The sequence below is a fragment of the Mus musculus genome, chromosome 12 (assembly GCF_000001635.26).
Source record: "Mus musculus strain C57BL/6J chromosome 12, GRCm38.p6 C57BL/6J".
NCBI lineage: Eukaryota > Metazoa > Chordata > Mammalia > Rodentia > Muridae > Mus > Mus musculus.
The window spans coordinates 117712103-117736459 of NC_000078.6; the positions used below are offsets into that span (position 1 = coordinate 117712103).

Consider the following 24357-nt stretch of genomic DNA (forward strand, 5'->3'; position numbering starts at 1 on the left):
TAGTAAAGCACATTATTGAAGCTCATAGCCTGGGCCAGCTAATATTCAGTGCATTACAAAGAACCTGCAGCTCACCCAGTACCCCTCCCCCACCACTGCATTTATTAATCAGTATGAGCAAAATATAAAGGGACTTACGCCCTACCATAATAAAGCAGAACTCAAAGGCAAACTTAATGAGTGAGCATTCTAAAAAGATACATATATGGTAGGGAACATGAGGTTAAGAAAATAAATATTAATAAATATACATTTAGAATAACAGTTGAACACTCATGGCCTTGAAATTGCTTTATTCTGATGTAGGTGGGACTTAAATATGACATTTGAATGAAGAGAAGCTCAGATCTCCACTAGAAAAGAGAGAGTTGTGTGTTTCACAACTGGCTGTGTCTTCTTCCTTACCAGATATTTTTAAAAAGAACACATGTGCAAATGGAAATAACACAGGACTAACCTTTATATTTGCCTTTCAAGAAAAAAAAAACTAAAAGAAGTAGAAACTTTTGGGCGTTTTTATTGGTTGGTTGGTTGGTTGGTTGGTTGGCTGACTTTATTTCACAAGTAGACTTTAAAGGCGGGCTCAGCATATTCTTGCAGGTTAGGGTGAAAGTGAGTCATGTTTTTCCGTGTTTACGGAGTCTGATGTACAACTCATTTCTGTTTTGCAGCTGTTCGTTGGTGCTAACAGATATGCTAGTCTTGATGAACCATCTCCTAATGCTTCTATGTCTAGTTAGCTTTTCAACACCGTTAGGATGGCTGAGGGCTGAATGGTGGTGCATACCTGTAATCCCAGCACTTGGGAGGCAGAGGCTAGAGGATGAAAAGTTGAGGCTAGCCTGTGCTACATGAGACTTTGTCGGGGGCTAGGACGAAGAGGCTAGAAAGATGATCATTTTGAGAGATTAAAAAAAAAAAAGATGACGTTAGAGAGTGCTGAGCTCTTGTTTCATTCCTAGGCTTTAAGCTTTTTACTTTGAAGTTATTTTAATAATGTAGTTAACACATGGTCATTATATATAAATTAGGAAATGTTAATTAGTATACAGATATTCTAAAATCTCACTACATTGAAAAGCCACTGTTAACCATCTGCATGTCTTTCCAGTTAATTAAAATATTCATGGAAGCATTATTAAAATATTCATATAAGCATTCTTATTAAAATATTCATGTAAGCATTATTAACCCAAGTAGATAATGCTGCTAGGTTTTTGTTTTTGTGCTCAACAATATACCGTGAATGTTCACGTCAATATATGTACTTCATACTGGGCCCTATTTTTATGGCTGCAGAGTAATTTATTTAATGAATATCTAATCATTTATTTAACTGATTTCTTGCTGGAGCATTTAGGCCTCCCCTGTTAAGTTTTTAATTTACATTAATGAAGGTGAAACTCTGTAGCCCTTTATACCTATGTCTTTGCACATTTATCTGGTCCTTCCTTTCTTCAGTAAATCCTTAGGAGCGGGCATTTGCATCAGATCATAAACCGTGCTCCTGACGACAGCTGTGCTCATCTGGAGCAACTTTAGAAGTAACTGATTTTTATAAAATATGAATTTCTAAAGATCAAAGATTGCCTACTCTCCTTCTGATGTTCCTCACTGAAGCAGTATTCACCTGTGTGGTGAGACAGGCTCTTCTCTAGAAGCTACTCTTGAAATCAGTGGGCCACCTCATGTCGCTTTGAACTGACATAAATCCCATGCTGCCGAGGGGCTTTGTCAGCAGCTGCCAGTGTGACAGACCAGCCCTCAGCTTCAGGACGAAAGCACAGCTTCCCACTGGGGATGCCGCCTTTGCTGCGTCTGCTTTTATTCTTTCCACAGCCCGTCTTCTGTTCTCTATACTCAGGTTCTGTCCTTTTACCTTTTATACAGTTCTAAATTCTTTGGAAAATATACTTCAGCCTATTTTGTAAAAACTTGGTCGCATGGGCCTTTTCACATTTTGTATTCCAACAACACGGTATTCTTTCTTAACCATGTGCACCTATTCTGCCAAGAAGTATCAAGGGGAAGAAGAAAACTCAGATGTCCCTTGTCGGAAGCGCAAGGTCTTACATCTGGTTTCCCAGTGGATTTCTCTGTACAAGGACTGGCTACATGAAGATGAGCATTCAAAAATGTTTCTAAAGGTGTGCCAATGCTTTCAGATATTTTGACATGATTGATTTTATTTTCAACTCTGTGCTTCAAAAATCTCATTTTTGGTCATTCAATTTTTGTGTCCAATTCAGTGAAAATATAAATTCATCTTGACTTCCAATGCCTGGCATTCTCTATATAAGTCGGAACTCAATTTTTAAAAATTTAAATATATTATGAAAAACTATGCATGGAAGTTTTATATGCACCAATTTTGGGTGGGTTGTTTAAATCATCAGAATTTTTATTGTGAGTTAAATAACATAATGCCAAAATATACTTTAAAATTTGATGCTACTTAATGTTAGATATATGATAATGTTAAAATGACAATGTCTATACAGGCAAATAAAACTTAGATATGTATATTGTATTATTATGTGAATTTTAACTATATCCTATGCTTGAGAATTATATTTGAGAATAGGCTTTTGACAATATACTTTGAGAACAGTAGCAATCTGAAAGACACTAACCTAGATAAAGCAGTTTGTCTAAATATTGATAGTTTACCTGGAATAGAGCTTGACATTGTGTGCACAAGTCAGCACATAGAGAGGATAGACTGGGATTTTAGCAAGACCATAGAGGAAATGGCATTGAACTTAACATTCCTTTTAGGCTTCCAGTTAAAAGCTTATCTCACTGTCCCTCTGCCTTAACTCATGTTATTTCTTAAGCCCACTGGTTATTTTAATATATTTTCCTTCCAAGCAGTCATGCAGATACTCTCTTTTGAGATCTGAACTACTCGTGGATGTCTGTAGTAGCCAACTAAGAGATGTCTGTTTTCAGCATCTGCTACAGTCTTTAAAAGCAACCAGGTTGTTGAGTGGCTGGAGACCACATTACTTCCTGGAATAAGAGAGCCATTACCTGAGACTTTTTCTTCATTGGCGGTGTTGGGATTGAACTCAGGGACTTAACACAAACTAAACGTGTGTTTGACCACTGAGCTGTATGGCCAACCCTGTCTTCATTGAAATCCTCACCGAACACACGCTGAAGTGTTATGTTTGCCGTTTGTCGTCTCCATCCTCTCCGCAGACCATATACAGGAACGTGCTGGATGATGTCTATGAGTACCCGATTCTTGAGAAAGAGCTGAAAGAGTTTCAGAAGATACTTGGCGTGTACCGCCGTCAGTGAGTATTTAGCTTTGCTCGTAGCAGTTAGGGGAACGCAGAAGCAAATGAAAGAACTATGGGCCATTGTGCAGAGAAAATTAATTTTTAGCATTTCTAGCAGTAAATTGCTTGTTTTTATTTTTTTATAGATCAAAATAAGAGAAAACGAATCAGACTCCAGACCTTTCCTTCTTTATTTTATGTTTTTCCATGGTCAAAGCAGAATGAGCCATGACAGCCTGAGTACATAAAAATAGTAAATTATTCCTTAATTTTAAGTTACATATTTAGCTTATTGTTTGGGGGCTCTGGGTAATCTTTATGGAATAGGGAAGAAAGGACTTATAAATAGGTCCCAGTGAGTCACAGAGAATTACATAGGCTCAATGTATTATGAGATCTGTGAGGTTTCCATATCGGTTTAGAAAGATTGGAGAAAATCAACTTCTATTAACTGTTGGCATGCCCAAGTGTCCCATAAGTACCACTTGTAAATCTTTCAATGTGGCAGCACCTGACTTTTCTAGGTTTTAGCAGCATCTCTGTTAATTTTGTATATGAGACCATAGGGTCCTTACTCGGTTCTGAGATGCAGTCTTTGCCAAGCTTGTCCAGTTTGTCCTGCAGTTGCAAGCAAGAGCATCATCAAGCTGGACACTTTTACGACTTGGGCAACAGTGAGTGCACTTCTTAGGAATGCCGGTTCAGGCCAGCCGGATAACTGGTTTGAGATTTAAAGCCTGATTTAACTGCAGTGAAGGGTCCCCGTTACAAATAAAGACATGTATAGATTAGTCTTAAGCAGCATGCGTAAGCCTTCATCTCAGGTTGTCAGAATTGCATCCTGAGAAAACAGGTGCAAGGTGGGACAGTATTTTAGAAATGAATGTAATAAACTATGGTGATCACAGTCTGTATCCTATTAAATATGAACAGCCTAGTTAATATTGATGTGAAATTATAAATTAGTAAATGAATCAAAAGGGGAAAGAAAGATAAACCTTATGACAATTAATCTCTCCTTTGGCGGAGGTCTGTACTATAAGGCAGAGCTGTTACAGTTGGGAAACCTTAATGCCTGGCTTAGTGCACTTAAATAGATTAACCATGTCACTGAAATCTAGTACATTCCATTAAAATTTTACATTAGAGTGGAAATGGCAAATTGAAATGAGAAAATTGGGTTAAGATACAGTTGGGCTGGAGGTGAGGGTTAGGGTTAGCAAACCAAAGCTGTGGGTCATCCCCCAACACAAACACAAAGAAAAGGGGGTCCCCAACACATGCACACACAGAAGGGGTCTCTAACACACACACACACACACACACACAGAGAGAGAGAGAGAGAGAGAACAGGGTCCCCAACACATTCACACAAAGAAGGAGGTCCCCAACACAAGCACACACACATGGGGGTCCCCAACACACAGAAGGGGGTTCCAAACACACACACACACAGAAAACAAGGTCCTCAACACATGCGTACACAGAAGAGGTCACCAACACACACAGAAGGGGACTCCCAACACATACAGAGACAGGGATCCCCAACACACACACAGAAGGGGGTCCTCAATATGCGCACACCAAGAAAGGGTGTTTACTTATTTAGTATAAGACTGTGACATGTCTTTCCATTTTATAACGAGACTTGGGCCCCAGTGTTATGCTCATTACAGTTCTCTGGATGGCCAGTGTGTCACTTTCTGAGTATATGATGAGTACCTGGTGTGGATGGTTAGCCTGATGGTGTGTGCAGCTTTCTTCAGAGTGGAGATAGCCATCGGGGCCCCCAGTGATGCAGGGTCAGTGGTTAGAGATGCATCTGTAGAACCGCACGGTGTCCTCATTTCTGCTCTACAGACCCATCTAGAGACGATGCTGGATTACTTAGCTAGAAAATGGTTCCACCACAGATCTATTACTACATGACAAAGTCTTTCTTGTTAATGCGTGTTGCTTTTCAAACAGGGTAGGGGGAGAGAAAGAGCACCCCTACCCCTACCTTCTATTCATGTCTACTGTGTTTCAATAGGCTGACAGACCCAGTTTTCCTCCCAAGTATTAGCTTTACTTTCTGGAAGTAGAAAACACAATGCATGTGTTCAATAGCTACCTTCTATTTTTTTTCTCCTGTTTCACTTGAAACTTAGAGCACAGTGACAGATGCATTAGACATAGTACACTAATAAATAATGTGTTCTGTCTTTGTATTTTGTTTTGAGATGGTATGTAGTCCAGACTGGCCTGAAATTCATGATGTAGTACAGACAGATCACCATCTTGCCTCTGCTTAGCCTCTGGAGTGAAGGGATTACAGACATGCACCACTGTACCAGAGTTATTTTGTCCTGGTTTTTTTTTTCTTTTTTTTTATGACATTTATTTATTTACTTACTTAGCTATTTACTTACTTGTTTGGGTGTGGGGGTATGCCACAGTGTTTGCTGTGATAAGACACTGACAAAAACAACTTAGAAGGAGAGATCTTACTTGGCTTAAGATTGCAGTCTATCATCAAGAGAAATCAAGGCAGGAACTTAGAGATTCTGTGGTAGGGATATGGAGGATGCTGCTGATGGGCTCGTCCCCTGTAGCTCGTCCCCCTTGCTTAGTCTGCTTTCCTGTATAACTCAGCACCACCCTTAGGTTCAGTTCTGCCATCCCACTGTGTAGATCCTGGGCTGTCAGGTTTGGTAATTAGTGATTCATCTCACTGGTTCCTCTTCGCCTTCTTTAAAGATTAACATTCTCTACAGTGTTCCTGAGAATGAGTCTTCTGTGGGAATCTCATGTTTTACCTTTCTCTTTGTAGCACTGTTGATGAATACTCACCACAGAAGAAGGTAGGCAAAGGCTTTCTTGTCTGAGGGAGAAGGGGAGGGGGTGTGGCTCACACAGCTTGCCCTGTCCAACTTAAAGTGAATACTGCCCCTAGTCCATCAGGGTGAGCTGGGAAATCCAGGGATGCAGCTGGCCTGCACTTTCCTGCCTTGTTGTGTTCCAACCTATTTGTATATGGACCTTTGACTTGTCGACAATGTGTATCCTTTTTGGTGCATTTTAAAGTCTCAGAACTTCCCGGCTGTTCTCAAATTGATAAAATTTTGAATTTTAAACTGCTCATATCCCTCCCTCTGAATCCAAGTAAGAATCTTAAGTGAAGGATTTTCTTACTCCGAGAGTAAGGAAGTCTTCCAAAGAGTTTCACACTTTCAACATGACAAGAGAGATAATAGCCAGTGTGTTTTATTTCCACCGAACTTGAGAGGAACACAGGAGAGGACATTGGTCAGTGTTAGGCAGAATGTGGGTAACCCTGGTAGCCAGTGCTGGGAGTGGGAAATGACCTCACAGAGTTCTTCAAACTGGAAAAGGCAGGAACTGAGATTGTTGCAACTGTGTCTCAGAGCCTGTGTTGGGATGGAGAAAGTGTCTTCCTAAAGAATCATGGGTGTTTCTGGAGTCTCCTCTAGTAACAGGCTCTGAATAGACAGAGGAACTTTATGCCTGCTATGGCCTTGGCCAAGCTCCACTCTAAGGCTCACAATCCTGACGCGTACATTTGTTGATTGAAGGATCTCCAACTTTTTTTCTCTTAAGATTGGATGGGTAGATTTTATATGTTAAAAAAAAAATTGGCTAGTTCTTTTGGAACATGTTGGAAACAGCTTTGACTTTCCAGAGGGCCAGAATCCATTTGTTCATTGTTCTTCTTCTCCTTCTTTACAGAATAAAGCCCTTTTCCACCAATTCAGTCTTAAGGAGAACTGGCTCCAGCACAGAGGAACTGTGGCAGAAACAGAGGAAAGTGAGTAGCCTTGTACAAGAGTCGCCTCCTCCTACAGATCACATCCTGCCTGCAACTGTCACTTCTGGAAGTCATTCCTCTTTGACTAGAATGCTAATATCAAATATTAGCATGGCTTTTCTTCCTTGGTTTGGTTGTTAAGGTTTGTTTAGATAATGCAGTGTTCTTTCAAAGACCATGAATATTCTAAATTTGGGAAGCAAGAACAGGGATATATATGCACAGAGCACTCCAGTGTTCTGCAGTGCAGATTCAAAAGATGCTGCAAACCAGCTTTTTCTTCCTTAAACCATCACTCTAGATGCCCCATTGTCCAGGTTTGACCTGAAGGGCCACCAAAGCCAGTGTGTAGAGCCTTAGCTAAGTCAGTCCCTGAGACTTAGAAAAGATAATAGAAAAAGAGGATAGGTGTGGGAGAAGTTCCTCAGCCTGCCACTTTCCCAGAGTGTACATGACAGAGTCAGTGCTTAGGACTCCTATCAGCCCACGGAGGCTGGGCATTCACCAAGCATGAGTGGAAAGTCCTTGTTAGCAACCTGCATGTGCTAGTGTTCTTTGTTACTGCAGAGTGAGTGGCAGCAGAGGTTCCTTGTCTGGGCAAAGACTGAGGGAATGGCAGGAGAGACGGGGAAGTAAAATACTCTTGAGAAAGTTCCCACACACCTTTCTCTACACACTAAACTTCAGCGTGTCAAGGCTTTCTGTTCAGCATTTTGAACAGTTCCAAAATAAAGCGTCTTAGTTTATTCTGTTGTGTGGCACTTTGTCTGATGGCTCTGGCCAAAAGGTTTCTGTTGTCTCGTGTTAACTGTCATCTGCCCCAAATGAAAGAGCAAATGCAATTACCTTACCTCCTGATTTGTTAATCGCTGACCTTCCTTGTCCATTTCTCCTATAATTTAATTGTAGAGTTTGCTAAGCTGAGCTTCAAAGAGGCTCAGTATTGCAAGGCCCTCCGGCCTCTCCCTATTTGTCAGTTTATTAAGCAAGGATAAACTCAGCCTCTATTTAGTAGTTGATAGACTGGATCTTTGTTCAGAGTCTCCACTTTGAGCAACCTAACCCAAGCAAAGACTGTCAAGTGCCTGGTGCAGGGACTGTGTTTGCTTGCATTCAGTGGCAGCAGCCCATTCTCTTGCTTTGCTGCCTTTGCATGTCTGGAAATTATCCCTGGGTTTAGTTCAGTGATGCTATTTAAATAGAATGTAAAATTCTCTAAAAGCCATAACCCCCCTGCTTATCATTGAGGAAGTATAGAGCACACACTATCTAAGTACATCATTGCCCTGTTTAGTCTAAAGGACCTAGCATTTATAGGCTAAGGGAAGGTGTTGTAAGAAGTAGCATGCCACAGTGATGTTCATTGCTATTAAAACTATCTCTCCTATGCAAATCGTGAAGAAAATGTTTTTCCAGGATCCATTTACCCCGACAGTGATAATACTCTACTAATCATTAATAGCACTGCAAATAAAAAAAAATTAAAGGTTAGAAACATGGCCTCCATTTAAAAACCCATCATCACTTTGATAAGAGTCAGGACTGGAGGCTCATTCTTAAATGACTGAGAGGGTTGCACATCAACGCCAAGGCAAATGACATACTTTCAGGTAAACATGAGAATTCTAATAGCAAGTGTGCAGTTCTTGATTGGGCCACTGAGACTGTCCTGAAGCAGAGTGTAAAATAAAAATTTATATGCTAGACATTTTAATATAGTGCTTTAGGAGTTCTTAGCAACTCTCAGAGGAGGAGTTCAAAAGTACAGTCTGTGGAGCGTGGTCTCCAGTGTCTTCTAGCAGAGAGTCTATCACAAGAACGATATGGTGTAACCAAGGGATTCCTTGCAGTATGGGAAGCCAGTCAGCTGCTCCTGCATGGTCACTGGCCTCCTGTCTTTGCAAGCATATGCTGGCAGGCTGGACTCTCACATACTCATCCTAAATGCATCTACCTGCTTACGCTTTATACTTAAAACAACAGCAAGGTAGACTTCTCGTGGTCACAATTCTCTGATTATGACCTGTTCTTTTGACCTCTGCAGTTTTTTGCCACGTGTATATAACGGAGCACTCCTATATCAGTGTGAAGGCAAAAGTGTCGAGTACAGCCCAGGAGATCCTGAAGGTCGTGGCCGAGAAGCTGCAGCGTGCCGAAGAGGATCTGGCTCTGGTAGCCATTACATTCTCTGGAGGTAAATTGTTTTCAGTCCTTGAATATTAATCTTTCACTGGATCTCCACGGGAAGGAAGCTGACATCTTGTAGAGTAGGCATGCGGCCTCTCCTTTCTCTGCTGCAGCTGGATGACCACAGTAACAATATGCGGTGCCTACCAGAAGTGTTTCCATGACAACAGTGGGGTACTGCTGGATACTGAATTTCCTCCCTCAGAACTGAGTAGTAGGAAGATGTGCCAGTGTTTTGAAATATATTAAAGAGCTTTTTGCACTGTTTTAAATGTTAGATAAGCCTTCCATTTTTGTATTTAAATTAACTCCAGAAATTGGTAAAGGATTAAATTACTCTGTGTGTGTGTTGTAGGGGGTGGAGGATGGCCTTGAACTAGTCATCTTGACGGCTGAGATTGTAATATTTAGTCTCTGTTGGAAGACAGGAAACTGCACAATAAGCCATAGCTCAGGAGGCACTGCTCTCTCGGGTGCATGTGGAGAGCCGGACCTTGTAACAGCTGCTCCTGTTGGGCTCTGTGTTTGTCCTCTGATAAACTTTATTGTGTGTATTGAATAAGACCACGAAGATTATGACCCGACACTATTGATCTGTGCAGCCTGAACAAACCTCTGTGTTTCACTGGAGCCTGTCAGATCACAATGTCACTGGCTTCCTTCTGGCTTACAGTCTTTATCTGATGTCTCACTAACGCTGAGGAAAATAGGGGAAAGGTGACTGAGTGTGAGCAGTTAAAACTGAAAGAACCATGTTAACCAGTATCAACCTGTGGGGTGGGGGATGGGGGAGCAGAGACAAAGCATTGCTATCTACCCTTAATAACTAAATGTTCTACAGGGAGAGATGGACTCAGAATACATGTGAGGTTAAAGCATTACAAGACAGAGCATGGCTTCCACTACCATTTTGCTCACGGGCAAGTCAGATAGTCTTGACAAGTCAATGCAAGTTTCACATGCAAAAAATAAAACAAAACAAAAAGCCATTCTCCCTAAACGTAATAGAGTCCTAGAGCTCTTATTGTACAGCCTAACAAAACACCATCCTGGGTTGAGGGTGTAGCTTATTTGTAGAATATAGACCATGCCTGTATAAGGCTCTGGGTCAGGTCTCCAGAGAAACCTCTCACCCCAAATTACCGATGGGAAATAAAAGTAAAAATGCAAAGCATGTGGACCCCATGAACGTTAATAAGAAAATGTATTTGGGGGTTTCTTTGTTAAGGAATGGAGATGGAGTTAGAGAAATGGCTCAGCAGTTAAGAGCAGTTGCTGCTTTTGCCCAGGACCCAGGTTCAGTTCTTGCTTACAGCCATCTAGATTCCAGGTACAGGGACTCTGAAAGCCTCTTCTGGCCTCCCTGGGTGCTGCACTCACAGGGTACACTAACATGCATGCAGACACACATTCATGCGCATTAAATAAATAAAAATAAACAAAATCTTAAGAAATAGAGACAGCTTATTAAGAAAGGAAAGACACTCCCAAGAATGTGAATGGCTGGTGAACTAAAGGAAGACATTGTAAAGAATAAAAGAATTATGTTTATCCCTGTCTAAATTCAATTGAGTGCGACTCAAACCATGATTTATTTATTAGGTTCTGTACAATTACTGGGACATGTCCTCTATTCTAATTCTCTAATGCTAGACTGGCTACTTCCCCAACTGTACTCCCTGGATACTTGCTGTTTGAATCTTCCTAGGTTATTTCTGCTCCAGCAGTCTGGGGTTCTGGGGAGGCATTTCACTCTGGCACCTGTTGCTGGTCCATCATGACTGATGGAGACCTCCTGTTCTCTCCATCTTCTTATCCTCTGAGTGTTCTCTTGAGTTTCTCTCTCTCCCTCCCTCTCTTCTTCTCTCCCTCCCTCTCTCTCTCTCCCTCCCTCCCTCTCTCCTTCTCTCCCTCCCTCTCTCTCCCTTCCTCCCTCCTTCTCTCTCTCCCTCTCTCTCTCCCTCTCTCTCTCTCCCTCTCTCTCCCTTTTCCCTCCCTCCCTCCCTCCCTCCCTCCCTTTCTCCTTTCTCCTTCTCCTTCTCCTTGTGGTCCCTACCTCCAACCCCCAACCCAATAACTCAAACTCCACCCTCCCCCTTAATTAGTTGTAGCCATTTTAATTTAACCAATAGTTTTAAATTGTGGAGCAAGGTTTACATAACAAAAGCTGGTGTGAGAATTTCCTCATCTTGGGGCAACCAGATCTTGGGGTACAGAATTTAGCATTTGAACACGTAGAAGCCCCAGACTAACCAACAAAGTATCTCCTCAGAAGCTTTGAATTTTTAATTACATTATTTCAGGTAGATAAGTTAAATGTATTCTATGTCTTAAATGACCAAAATACTAAATGATTATAACCAATATTAAACTTCATCAAAACCACCATTCACCTCTTAAGATAGTCCCACTAAGGAGAATAATCACTGGATCCCCAGTCAATTTTTCCATATCCTTCAAGTAATCTCTAAAATAGTGTTCCTTGGTATCTTCTTTAATTCCACCAGCAAACAGCTTCTTCACAGTGACATGGGCTCCTGGTTTTCCAGACTCCTCCTGTCGCCTTGGAAGCCCAGAACCATATGAGAATCTGATAGGCAGTCTGGAAAGGAAGGGGGCTTTGGCTATGTTACTTTTGATGACCATGATTCTGTGGTTAAAAGTGAATTGCAAAAAACATCCCACCATCAATGTTCATAATGCAGACGTTAGAAAGGCATTGTCTAGACAAGAAATGCAGGAAGTCTGAAGCTCTAGGAGTGGAAGAGGAGGAAACTTTGGTTTAGGGGATTCCCCATGGTGACAATGGCATTTTTGGACCAAGACAAGGAAGCAGCTTTAGGCAGGGATCTGATGGATAAGCAAGTGGGTGTGGATTTAGGGATGACTGTAATAGAAATGGAGGAAGATCTGGAGGTGGCAGTTTTGGAGGTAGCCCTGGTTATGAAGGAGAAAGAGGATATGGTGGTGAAGGATCTGTATATGGCAACCAGGGTGGGGGCCATTGAGGTGGCTATGACAGCCGTGGAGGTGGAAATTACAATGACTTTTGAAATTATAACCAGCAATCTTCTAACTGTGGTCCAATGAAAAGTGGAAACTTTGTAGCAGGATCATGGGAGGAGCATACAGTGGAGGGAAGTATGGTCCTGGAAGTGGAGGGTATAGTGGGAGGAGCCAATACTAAATTTCTTCCTACTTGCCATGGGCTTCACTATATACAGAGGACAGGATGAGAGCCCAGAGGTAACAGAACAGCTTCAGATTATCAAAATAACAGTGTTAAGGAAACTCTTATCTCAGTCATTCATAAATGTACAGTGATATGGCAGAAGACACCAGAGCAGATGCAGAGAGCTGTTTTGTGAATGGATTGGATTATTTAAATAACATTACCTTACTGTGGAGGAAGGATTGTAAATGATGCCTTTGAAACAGTTTCTTAGCTCTTTAAGAAACTTTTGTTTCTTTCTAGCGGTCTTTCTAAGAGTGTAGAAGCATTCCTTCTTTGATATGTTAAACATGTAAGTTCCAGGTACCTTGAAAAGCCTTGTTAAAGATTTCCTTCAAAAGTTTTGAAAAACTCTTAGCCAGGATCATGACATAATAAGACATAACATTTTTCTTTTTAAAATTTAAGTGTAGAGAGAGTTAAAAAGCTATCGTACATTTATGATTTAACAAAATAATTCTAAAGAAACAAAAAACATTTTGCAATCAAGAAATCAAGTAGCAGTCTCTACAGAGAGAGTCAGCCTTTGACTTGCATGTAAGGCAGACCTTCCAAAAACAATCGTTATTGGTGTTCATTGCGCAAGCTTGATACCTAATTTTAGGCAAATATATTGATTCATTTTCTAAAAAGAGAACTCATAAGCAGTTTGGCAGTTTGTATCAAAGGCTTTACAAATGTTCTCTTTCACCCAGTAATGTCATACTGGGTGAAATCTGTCTTTAAAAGCGCATATGTTAAACAGACAAGGATTTATATACAAGAATGTTGACTTCAGCATACATGTTATGGCTACTGAAATCATAGACCCATCTATCAAGTCTCTGTTATGGGCCAGGCCTTATGCTAGTATTCAACATATATTAATTTATATGACTAAAAAAAAGCCATTAAATTTTCAGCAGTAGAGGAATGATTAAATGGTGGTGTAATGGGCTGTTATATAACCAATTAAATGTGACATATAAACAAGAAGTAAATGCTTATAATTTTAAAGTCATATAGGATTAATTACTACTGCAAGAGTGGGAACAAGCGCATGTACACTTGAATAACTTCTGGTATATGGACTCACATGGTTATTTTGGACAGAGGGGGCTATGAGTAAGTTTTCCCATCTGTCTTAATTGTCCTTTCAGCTCAGGAGGGCCACACTAGGAGGTAATATTCTTAACATCATGTCAAAGTATGCAAAAACAAACTCACTCACTTAAAGTCTATTTACCTACTTTTAAATATTTTTCTTAAGCAAGTTTTGTTCATGATATGTAATGCGTAGGTTCACTAATGTTTCTAACTAATCTCTCTCTCTCTTTTTTTTTTTTTAAATAAAGAAAAGCATGAATTTCAGCCAAATGACTTGGCCATTTCCAAATCCCTGGAGGCATCTGGTCGGATATATGTCTACCGAAAAGATCTGGCTGACACTTTGGTAAGGACTTGGGTGCTGGCACTTGAATCACATGTTTATGCTTTATAATGAAAATTATATATGTGTGTGTGTGTGTGTGTGTGTGTGTGTGTGTGTGTACGTTCATTAAGCTATTTTCTCTTGCAACCACAAGTAGCCTGCCAAGTGACATGTCTTTTGCAAATCAGAGGCCTGACTTAAGGGATTAGCCTCCCTGGAATCAGTCTTACCTTTTTTCTGATTAAAAAGTATTTGAATTTATGACTCTCCATCCCATCGAATCTTGACTTAGTCTCTTTTTCCTTTTGGGGAGCTGTATGGGCATGGGGCTGAGAAATAGTCCCAGTTGTACTGAGAGACAAAGGGCCTGTCCTTTTGAGTGTCCCATTTCCTTAAATAAAAGGTAGATTTTTTTTTCAGCCTTCCCTGTGTACAATGAATCAGTAACTATGGGATATCAGATGCCTCTGAAGAGCAAGATTTGAAAAGATTAAATAAACCTGACCTTCAGATTATTCTCAGTGTGAAGTTTAAAAACATTATGGCTAAGGGGACAGCAAAGGTACTTCACAGGACTTTTTGTAGACAATGAGTTTGATTTTATTCTTGCCCATGAAAGAAAACAGTCTAAAGTATAGCTTTTGTGGATTCTTCCCAAGAAAATCCCCCACACACTCAAGCTGTCCCCCAAGCCCTTCTCCTTCAGCCACGTAGCATAATTCCACCTGATATAATTCCCCCAGGACTTTATTCCATGGGTGATGTCCCAGTGGAATAAGCAAATGCCATGAGCTGTGTTCTAGTAGGAACAAGACTCCATCCGGCCCTCCAGCATTTTCTACAACTGCTTTGGACATCATGGCATATGTCCTTGTGGGTAGCAGATTTAAGAATTTCATCTTCAGGGGTGTCTGCTTAGAACAGAGCGTGGTTGGGGCCTAGGACATGAGGACTCACTGTAACCACTAACAGTTTCTCATAGATTAACGAATCTTCCTCAAAATCAAGCCCAGAGGGTAGAGTAGAAAATAGAAAGTATTGCCTGGACAGGACACTAGTCAGCCTTGAGGAACCATGTGGTAGAAGAACTATGCTGAAGAGCAAATTTAAGGAAAAATAAAATGGACAAAAGACCAGGTTAACCATTGATTCCCACCCTATAGTCAGCTTTGGCTTTATTTCAGTGCCTTGTCCCATCCTAGCAGACAATTCCTAAGAACCCTTGACTTCCCGCCTCAGCACCACAGAATCCATAAATTCATAGACTCAGTCAGTGCCCCTGACACAACACTACATTCTCAGGGGAGGCAGAGAGGCCAGCTTGCAAGGCAGTCTCCCCTGTGGGGAAGTCTGGGAAGATTGGCTGTGTTAGGTTCTTGTTTGTTTTGTTTTTCAATACCAAACATTTTCATAAACACCAAAGTTTTAAAACTGGCATGCAGTCCATGTAATTTACTTTTGCAGAATAAGCTTGTCCCTTTTAAAAAATATTCGTTCTGAGCCGGGCGTGGTGGCGCACGCCTTTAATCCCAGCACTCAGGAGGCAGAGGCAGGCGGATTTCTGAGTTGCTACACAGAGAAACCCTGTCTCTAAAAAAACAAACAAACAAAAAAAATCCGTTCTGGGAGCTGACCCCAGGGACCTCATAGATGTTAGGCAAGCTTAAGTGCCCCTTCCTGAGTCACACCACACACCTAACTGCCTGGTCACTGAGTCACACTTGCAGCCATAATGGCCCCATCACTGAGTCACACAGCAGCCAATTCCCAGTCTTTTGGCTTTTTAAATCATTAACTCTTTGCCTCAAAACTCTCAAATGAGAAAATGTGCATTTTAATTAGAAAATTCCAATAATTTTAGAGAAAATACCAAATTGCTTATTTAATAACTTCAAACATGCTGAGAGATTTAAGGCTGTATTGGCAATGTAATAGTCTCATGCCAGATTTTGAAGGAAGTGCTGTTAGCAACCTACGTGATTAGCCCCCATTCTCCATGAGGGAAGAACAAAGCAAAACAATTGTTACATAGAACATATTAGTCACATGGGCTCTAAATAAAAAAGCTTTTATTTTTATTTCATGTCAGATTTTTTTTCACTTTCCAAGGACCTTGTAATGAAATTTGTAAGCCTGTGTCTAGGATGAGACTGGCAAAGCACGGTTCCTGTACAAGCCATGTCTGTCTTTATTGAAGTGCTCTGTGACATTTCTTTTGTTTGTTTTTATACTAACCCTCCTGGCACATTAATTTTTACCAGAAGCCAAAGTGATTCCAGGGCTTTCAGTTTCATTATGCTGTCTGTCAGGGCTGTGTTTTATAATCAGATTTGTGGATGTGGGGGAGCTGGTGGGGGAGGGGATGGGCAGGCTGAGCTCATGGAGAAGGGGGAGGGGGAGGGGCAGGCTGTCTGGGTGAAGTGTCATTGATCACATTTGACTGTTGCAGGGCTGTTTCCTAAATTGGCTGTAACTCACTGCCGGTGAACAGAGCAGGGGAAATATTAAGGGCACTCAGAAAAGATTACTTCTCTAATCTGGGTTCCTTGAGCCTTCCTACAGGCAGCCAATTCACGGTGGAACATTCGGGGACTACTGAAGATCCTTTTGCTTCTGTCTGTTGCTTTAGAATCCTTTGGCAGAAAATGAGGAATCCCAGCAAAGGTCAATGAGGATTTTGGGGATGAACACGTGGGACCTTGCTCTGGAATTAATGAGTTTTGATTGGAGTCTGTTCAATTCAATCCACGAGGTAAGCAGGGAACTGGAAAGACAGAACTGCTAAATATAGTTTTAACATTTAACTGTGTGGTTTATTTTTTTTTTTGAGACACTTGTGTATTGTGCTAGGATAGTGTGGTCTAAAAGCTATCTGGAGGAATTAAAGTATGTTGAAAGTCTGCCCCATCCTGAGGAAATTAGAATATGTCCTGTGCTTTCTTTGGTCCTTGTTCTGTCGTGAGCTTGGTGTGAGGTAAGTGTGGATGTGCTGGCCTTCTATGTACAGATACCTGTAGGCAAGTGTGTGATGTGTGGGGGTGTGGTTTTATAGGTTTATACTGATATGTAATGCCGTAATGAGATTGAAGAGTAATTTTACCTTTAGTGCTAATCTTTCCATTTCTCTCTATGTACATATATACATTTATCTTTTTACTTAGGAATATTTCATAAGTTTTATAATGTGCTACAAAACTTCAAATTCTCATATAAATTTCACATTTTTGTATATGTGAACATCTCCCCTGGGGGCATATTATAATGTTTATGAATTATATACTAGAAGCAAAGTGCTACTGACAGCTCGGTGGTAGCAATGCTCACAGGAATCAGGAGATGAAAATGCCACAGGTCTGTAGCCATGTGGTTCGTTCACCTTCCATGTAAAGAAACACTTCCTCCTGCCGTAGTCTTTCCTTCTGGAGGGACTCATGGCTTCATTCTGCAATATCTGTTAAATTTGTTCATATTTCCTCGTTAAAACATCTCAGCACTGTAAGCTGTTTGGAGTGTGTTGTGAGCTCACTCAGGCTAGATGACTTGCCTCTTCAGAAGTGTCAATCAAGAAGGATCTGCCACTGCTTGTGCCGTGTGGTTACTCCTGTAAGATGCACACACTCAATTACAAGTGAACCTCTGCCCTCATGCAGTGTGGTTACTTCTGTAAGACACACGCACTTGGTTACATAGGAATCTCTTTACTGCTTTGCCTGTGGTCATGCTAAATTATTTGTTACTGGGCTTGGCTTGCATTTGTGAACCTCTGCTCTCTGCCCTTAGTCTCCGTTTTATTTCTGTTTATGATCTTATGATGTCTTCATAACACAAATTCTCAGGGTGCAGCTTTAAAACCACAACCATCAGCACCACCTGAGATGCCATGCGCAGGCATGGTGGTGCCCACCTGTAGTCTTCTGTACTTGGAAGGCTCAGGCCAGAGAATCACTGAGGCCACAGGTTCAAGATCAACCTGGACAACATGGTGAGACCTAGTCTCAAACGATGTTTTAGCCCTTCATAGACTACTAATAAAAAACGAGGGAGGAGCTCCAGTAATCTGAGCTTCATCAGTGTTATGGGTGGTCCTGAGGACACCATAATAATTTGTGTTGGCCCTGATGTATGGTAGCAAATATTAGTGTCATCTCTTGGCATATATAGGGGCTCCTTCTTAAAGTCCTGTGGTTTAAACTTTAGAATGTTCCAGATTTTGTACCAGGATATCTTACTTTTATTTGGGGGGGGGGGGTGTATAACACTTCTGGGTAAACAGTTTTGAGCAAAGTATCTTATAATGTCTTACCTCTGAGCGTGTGCAGTGTGGTTACTCCTGTAAGACCTATGCACCCGGTTACAAACGAACTAAAGATGTTATTTTGAATCCGCTTTGTAGTCATCTGCTGCATTTTCTGTTAACACTCTAAGGATAAAGGCGGGTCCTCTTGAAACAGCTTATAAAGTGATTACATTTTGCACCAGCTTGACTCCGCCTAAAATACATGTTTCTTCCAGCAAGAGCTGATCTACTTCACATTCAGCAGACAGGGGAACGGAGAGAATACTGTGAACCTCAGCCTTCTGCTCCAGAGATGTAACGAGGTCCAGCTCTGGGTAGCCACAGAGATTCTGCTCTGCAGCCAGCTAGGCAAGCGCGTGCAGCTGGTGAAAAAATTCATCAAGATTGCAGCTCAGTAGGTTTCTTGTGGTGGGCTCCCTGTGTCTCTTGTCTGCTTGAGAAAGCGTGGTGGTGTGGATATTACTATTAATATTATTATTATTATTATTATTATTATTATTATATTAATATAACTAAAACTATGACTACTATTCCTTATAATGATACAAAGGATTAGGATATAAAAAATATTATACTGAGTTAAGTGACCAAATATTTAAAAGGTCTGTTTCTGAATATTTATGCCTTTGCATTTGAAGTATTCATATCTTTAAATGTCAAAATACCAGACTAAAGCACTGAGCTGTGTGCTTAGAAGCTATAACCAGGTAGTGAGCACTTGTACAATATAGCTGATGGTACTGCAGTGAGCTTGGGAAAGAAAAAGATGCTGTGTGTGTGTGGTGCAGGCATCATGGAAAGTCAGGGACATGCTCGGATCCTGCTCATGTCTCCTTGACACTCACTGTGTGAGCTTTCACAGACTTGTCAGCTGAAAGTCCCTACACATCACCCTCTGGATGCACCTCATGCCCCAGTCACACTGAATGTCTCCCATGCATTCCATGCTGCAACCTTGACTTCATATGTTTGACCCTATGGTTGTTCCATTTACCCATTGATGGCATTATTCTTCAAGACTGTAGGTCAAATTTCTTTCTATAGGATACCTGACTATGTGTAGGACGGACCAAAATTACCCCCATGCATACACATATGTTCTACCTTTTAAATTTTTCTTTATTATTGTTATTACACTTACTTGTGTGTATAGGAGTCTTTCACTAGGCCACATTCACTCCCAAAGGACAGGGACTGTGTGTAATTGATCAGTGTCACTGAACAGAACATGGCAATTAAGAGTGACTCAGTGAATGTTGAGAGTGAAATTTTAATACCTTACTGGGAGCCTCTTTAAAATTAGAGTGTGTGGCCTGGGTGCTGGTCAGTGTGGAGAGTACTTGCTATGCAATCATGAGCGCCTAGTTCAGATCCCCAGCCCCCATGTAAAATCCTACTCATCTGTAACTCCAGAACTGGAGGCAGAGGCAGGATTGTCTGGGGGCTCTCTGGCTCCCATTTTACCTGAAATGGCAAACTCCAGGCTCAATGAGAAACCTCATCTCAGAAAATAATGTGGATCTGGAAATGGTGGAGCACCTTTAATAGCAGAACTCTCCAGACAGAGGCAGGCAGATCTCTGGAGTTCAAGCTGGCCTGGTCTACATAGTGAGAACTTATCTCAAGAATATAAAAATAAATAAGTTAGTTATCAATATAAGTCCTCTGGCCTCCACACAGCAGAGGATGAGCATACACGTACACACACACACAATGAACATCTACATATGTACATTATAAATACATATAAAGTATTGTTTGCACAGCTTTCCAATATGGGCAAACAGCATACATCAAAATCTTCCCCAGTGGTTTTTGTCTCCCAGGTTTTATATTTTATTCTTTGTCTTTTGAAGTTGTGTTTACAATGGACAGTTCTGAAGGACAGCTGTCTCTTGGTTATCTGCATGGGATACGCTTCAGGATCTCTTTGTATATCAAAATCCTTGTGTGTCCAGGCCCCTTGTACAGTGTAGGCATTTGTGTGTAACGGACACATGCTTTCCTTCTCTTCAAATTCACTCTAGATAATGCCTACTATGCAACTCCACGTAATGCTGTCAAATACTTGTTGTACTGCTAAGTTATTTAAAAAGCAGCTGTAGGGAAAGAAAGAGGATTGGTCTCACCTTAGGTGGGACCATGGTCATTCCTAAGTGAGGGGGAGTCTTGATATCCAAGTGTGTGGGTGATTAAAATGCCTATAGGGGAAGATGGCATACAGCCCCTTATAGGAAGCAAATGACTTCCATGGTCCGCAGGCGAATCTGGGAAGTGCAGTCATTTAGCTGGAAACTATTATTCCTAACTCAGAAGATATAGAAATGCAGGGCAGGGGTGTTGACGCTGTTGTCTGCTGAACAGGGACTTTGTTGGAGGGAGTAGTTCTGGGTCCCTTCATGAGAGGTGTCCCCTGGTTATGGGGGAGGGGTAGGTCTTGACCATGATTCACTACAATGGATCAGGAAATTGCCATCCTGTATTCTTGAAGAGATATAGAAAATAATTAGTAGAGGGCCAAAAGCAGATGATTTGGTTACAGAGAGATTTCTAGGAAAGCGGGAGATTTCCTGGGAAGGGTTGAGGGAGAAGGAGGAACAGAAGCAGAAGAGTGGGTTAGTGAGAGAGGGTGAACATAGCGTTGATTCAGGATAACAGTGACTGGCCCCATGGCCAGGACTGTTGCACCAGCATGAGCTAACAGAATGGGAGGGAGCTACAGAGCATTAATGGAAGGGAACAGAGGAAAGTAGAGAACTAATGTAAAGAATTTTATCTGGCCTGGGGCAAAAGGGATGAAGACCATAATTCTCCATAGCATCTAAAAGGTTGTTTTGCAGCTGTGCCAGGGACAAATGGAGCTGTTATAGGATGAAAGCTATTGGGAGAGATTGCACGGAACATTTTGTTTGGGTGTAGGGTGAAGTTCCAGTAAGACAGTTAAAAGAGAGGTTAAAAAAAAAAAAAAACAGGTATGAGGATAATAAGGAAGAAAGAGTGATCGGCAGGGGGGGGCCAAGTGGGAGGGAACCAGAAGGAGTATTTGTCTGGTCCCTGTCTTTACATCCATTTCAAACCAGTTAGGATTTGTTGTCTTGGAAGCAGTATTGTTTGCAGAGGAAGGTATACAACCCATCCTTATCAGCAGTCAGATCTTTTTAATCTTGGAGTACTGCAGCAGTCAAGGAGTCTGGTCCTGGTCCTGAAGGATGTTGAGCAGTTCTGAGCTGCTGAGACAGAGGGTAACTGATGCAAAGAAGGCTTGAGTCCTGTTGTTTTAGTTCTGAGTCCCAAATTCAATGTCTAGAGTGGCAAGAAGAGGGAGGAGTTGGATGGCCCATGGCCCACTACTCCCCTTTCAGAGGTCTTTCTGAATTGCCTTTATGGGTTTTGAGAGAGCTGATCTCTCAATAAATGCTTCAAGGCTGACAGAAGGCAGTGAGGGGAACAGCAGTTACAATTCCTCAGAAGAGGGTCCATCTAAGGGGCCATGAGCAAGGTTAACACTTGGCAAAGATCCAGAACATAAATCAGCAGGTGATAAGTGTACAACTTGGTGGGAAACATTTAGAGACAAAGCTACATGTGGAAAGCTTTTACATACAATTGTACAACAGTCTGGACCATGTATCAGAGTTCTGTAGCAGGCTATGATAACAATAATTAGCTGTTTGTTACTTCAGTCTCCTGCATAAAGAATAAGGGCCTTGTAACTTTGTAAATGAAGTCAGTTAAAGTCAGTATCAAGTATCCAAGGAAGGAAGCTGAATAGAAAGTGTCTAAGTGAACTTTGTGTATTTGTTTGAAATGTTAACAATTGCAGGTATTATTTGATGAACAAAAACAAAGCATCTTAAGTAAAACAAAAATTTTATAAGAAACAATTTGTTAAAGTGAAATTTTGAAAATTGGTAATTAAAATTTCCATATCTAGTATTTGAAATGACAATACATATTTTTGTTAACATCAAATTGTTGTTACCTATATTGTAAGAAATGATTTAGTTGTATTTTCTAAAAAGAAATTATTTCGAATTTGAAAAGTACACTCCCAGAGACCCGTGTCTGCCTTGCCAAGAGAAAATTATTTACTTTTCAATGTATTCTAAAATCAACCCTATTAACAGAACTCTTAATAAATCTCTACATTTTCATTCTATAACTCTACCAACATATGAAAGATGAAAGTAGTCGCATCAAATCTGTAATAAGTAATTACATGTAACACAGACTGAAGTGGCAAAGAATGCTAAAACCAATGCTTTTCTCCTTTTTCCAATGGACAAATTTCTAGGTCACCACATGCTGACAGCAGTAAGCATAAATTCTTAACATCATTCTATTTAAAATAGATTGGCTGTTTAGAAGCACAATTTGTAAAGCAAGATAACCAGATTAAATGAGCTTTAGCAAATACTGGTTTGGAATTTCTTGGAAAACATCCACAAGCCTCACTGCCAAAGCTTGTACCCTCCTTGCGGGCTTCAAGGCACAGGCACTGGCCCAGGAGCTCTCTGTCTGGATAGAGACCAGATTTTATTCTCAAAGCACCACAAAGTGACCCCAGGTTGGAGACTCTCCTTCTGCTAAGTCATCTCCTCTGAGGTCTTAGGATATTACTTAAAAGAATAATTTGTTGGCTCTACAGGTATAAAACCAACTGTCAAAAATACTGCTTAGATATTTTGAATAACTTTCCAAAGCTTTTGACTTTGATGGCAGAGTATCTGATATCTTTCTTTAATGAGGGAGCATGGGTAGTTAGTGTATAGACCCTGAAATCAGCTTTTGCTAAGAAAAAGAACAGAAAGCCAGGGTAAAGAGCATGACCAGTTGAGCTAGAATGGAAGTCCCATAATAGTCCAGTGGTAGGCTTATGATCAAAGTTCCTCTGTTTACAGCATCCTCATATTATAGTACAAGAGACATTGGGGACAGAGTAACTACTCAACTCTCTGTTGTATTGACATTTAGGCTGTGGATACAGACTCTGAGATCCTCCACTGGGCAAGGGAATCTATCTCCCTTGATATGTGAGACAGGATTCATCTTTAAATAAGGAAGAGATTTTATATCTTGGTTCAGTGTATATCTTGGATTTTATCAGGCCTATGTAATCAGAGCTGGTCAGGCCTGTGCAGCGGGAGGCAGAAGCAGTAGACTTGTGGCAGGTCTTATTTCCCATGCATCGTTGTTATATGCTGATGGTCCTCCATCCAAGGGAACTTGTGCTTAATCCAAGGCAACTGCTTGAGTCTGGTAGTTTCCTGCTATGCAAGTGTGTTTTAAAGTTTAACCCATTTTACTAAAACATTCAATTTTTATAAACAACTTTAGTATACCTGATTTTTAATATTAATCTATATTAAATAAACTTAACTGTAACATATAGAGAAAGCTATAAGAGACATAAATTGATCTCTCCCCCTAAATAAATTATATTTGTGCGTATGATGACTTGCCATTAACTTGTATAGCTTAATTATATAATGTTACTAATGTGAGGTCACACAGTACACTCTTTCTCTATCTTTGGTAAAGATGGTGACTGCCATGATGGCAGCAAGCCACATGGTGAGCCTATCAGGCATACACCCTTTTCCTAAACAGGTATTGAATCCAAGTATGGTATGACAAATTAACTTTATACATAGACTTTTAAAGTCACACTCAATGAACTCATAAATTCTAAAATATAGAAAGTTATTTTCAACAAAAGCTTTAAACAAAACCGGAAAAAAAAAGGGGGGAATTCAGAGAGTTGAGCACTTTGCCCTCTGTGACCTCTGTAGAAAGTTTACTTACTTCCTAGTTGTTCTAAAGTGCCAAATGTCTTTTGGGGGCTGTTCTGTTCTGTTCTCCTTTTTTCTGTTACAGAGTCAGGTGGCCAACCTGACACAGAAGAGAGACTTGGAGGAAACTTAAACAAATAGCTTGGGTCTAGGGCAGATAGACCAAACCCCAACTCCAGAGCCAGCAGTTCACCATGCTGCTCTGTAGAGCAGAATGAGGAAGTACCTGGTTTGGGATCTGCGTCTGTCTGGGTTTTAAAGAGGGCACGCTGAATCTCAGGGGTGTGAGAGTGAAGAGAGGAAACCCTGGTGAAAGGGACAGCATTTGCCGCCTCCTGAGTTC

The 24357-nt window shown here is 40.9% G+C and overlaps 1 protein-coding gene and 1 pseudogene across 3 annotated transcripts in view; both read left to right on the forward strand.

Annotated features, from left to right (window-relative positions):
• Rapgef5 (Rap guanine nucleotide exchange factor (GEF) 5) overlaps nucleotides 1–24357 on the forward strand; it is a 243212-nt gene that overhangs the window by 195577 nt on the left and 23278 nt on the right. For all 3 annotated transcript variants that reach the window (NM_175930.6, NM_001373989.1, XM_030246682.1), the window contains 8 exons: nucleotides 2003–2147; nucleotides 3205–3302; nucleotides 6100–6130; nucleotides 7017–7095; nucleotides 9140–9289; nucleotides 13849–13946; nucleotides 16555–16677; nucleotides 18438–18616. In NM_175930.6, coding sequence (NP_787126.3) covers nucleotides 2003–2147; nucleotides 3205–3302; nucleotides 6100–6130; nucleotides 7017–7095; nucleotides 9140–9289; nucleotides 13849–13946; nucleotides 16555–16677; nucleotides 18438–18616 — 903 coding nt within the window. The remainder of the gene's footprint in view (nucleotides 1–2002; nucleotides 2148–3204; nucleotides 3303–6099; nucleotides 6131–7016; nucleotides 7096–9139; nucleotides 9290–13848; nucleotides 13947–16554; nucleotides 16678–18437; nucleotides 18617–24357) is intronic.
• Gm18955 (predicted gene, 18955) lies at nucleotides 11872–12466 on the forward strand (annotated as a pseudogene).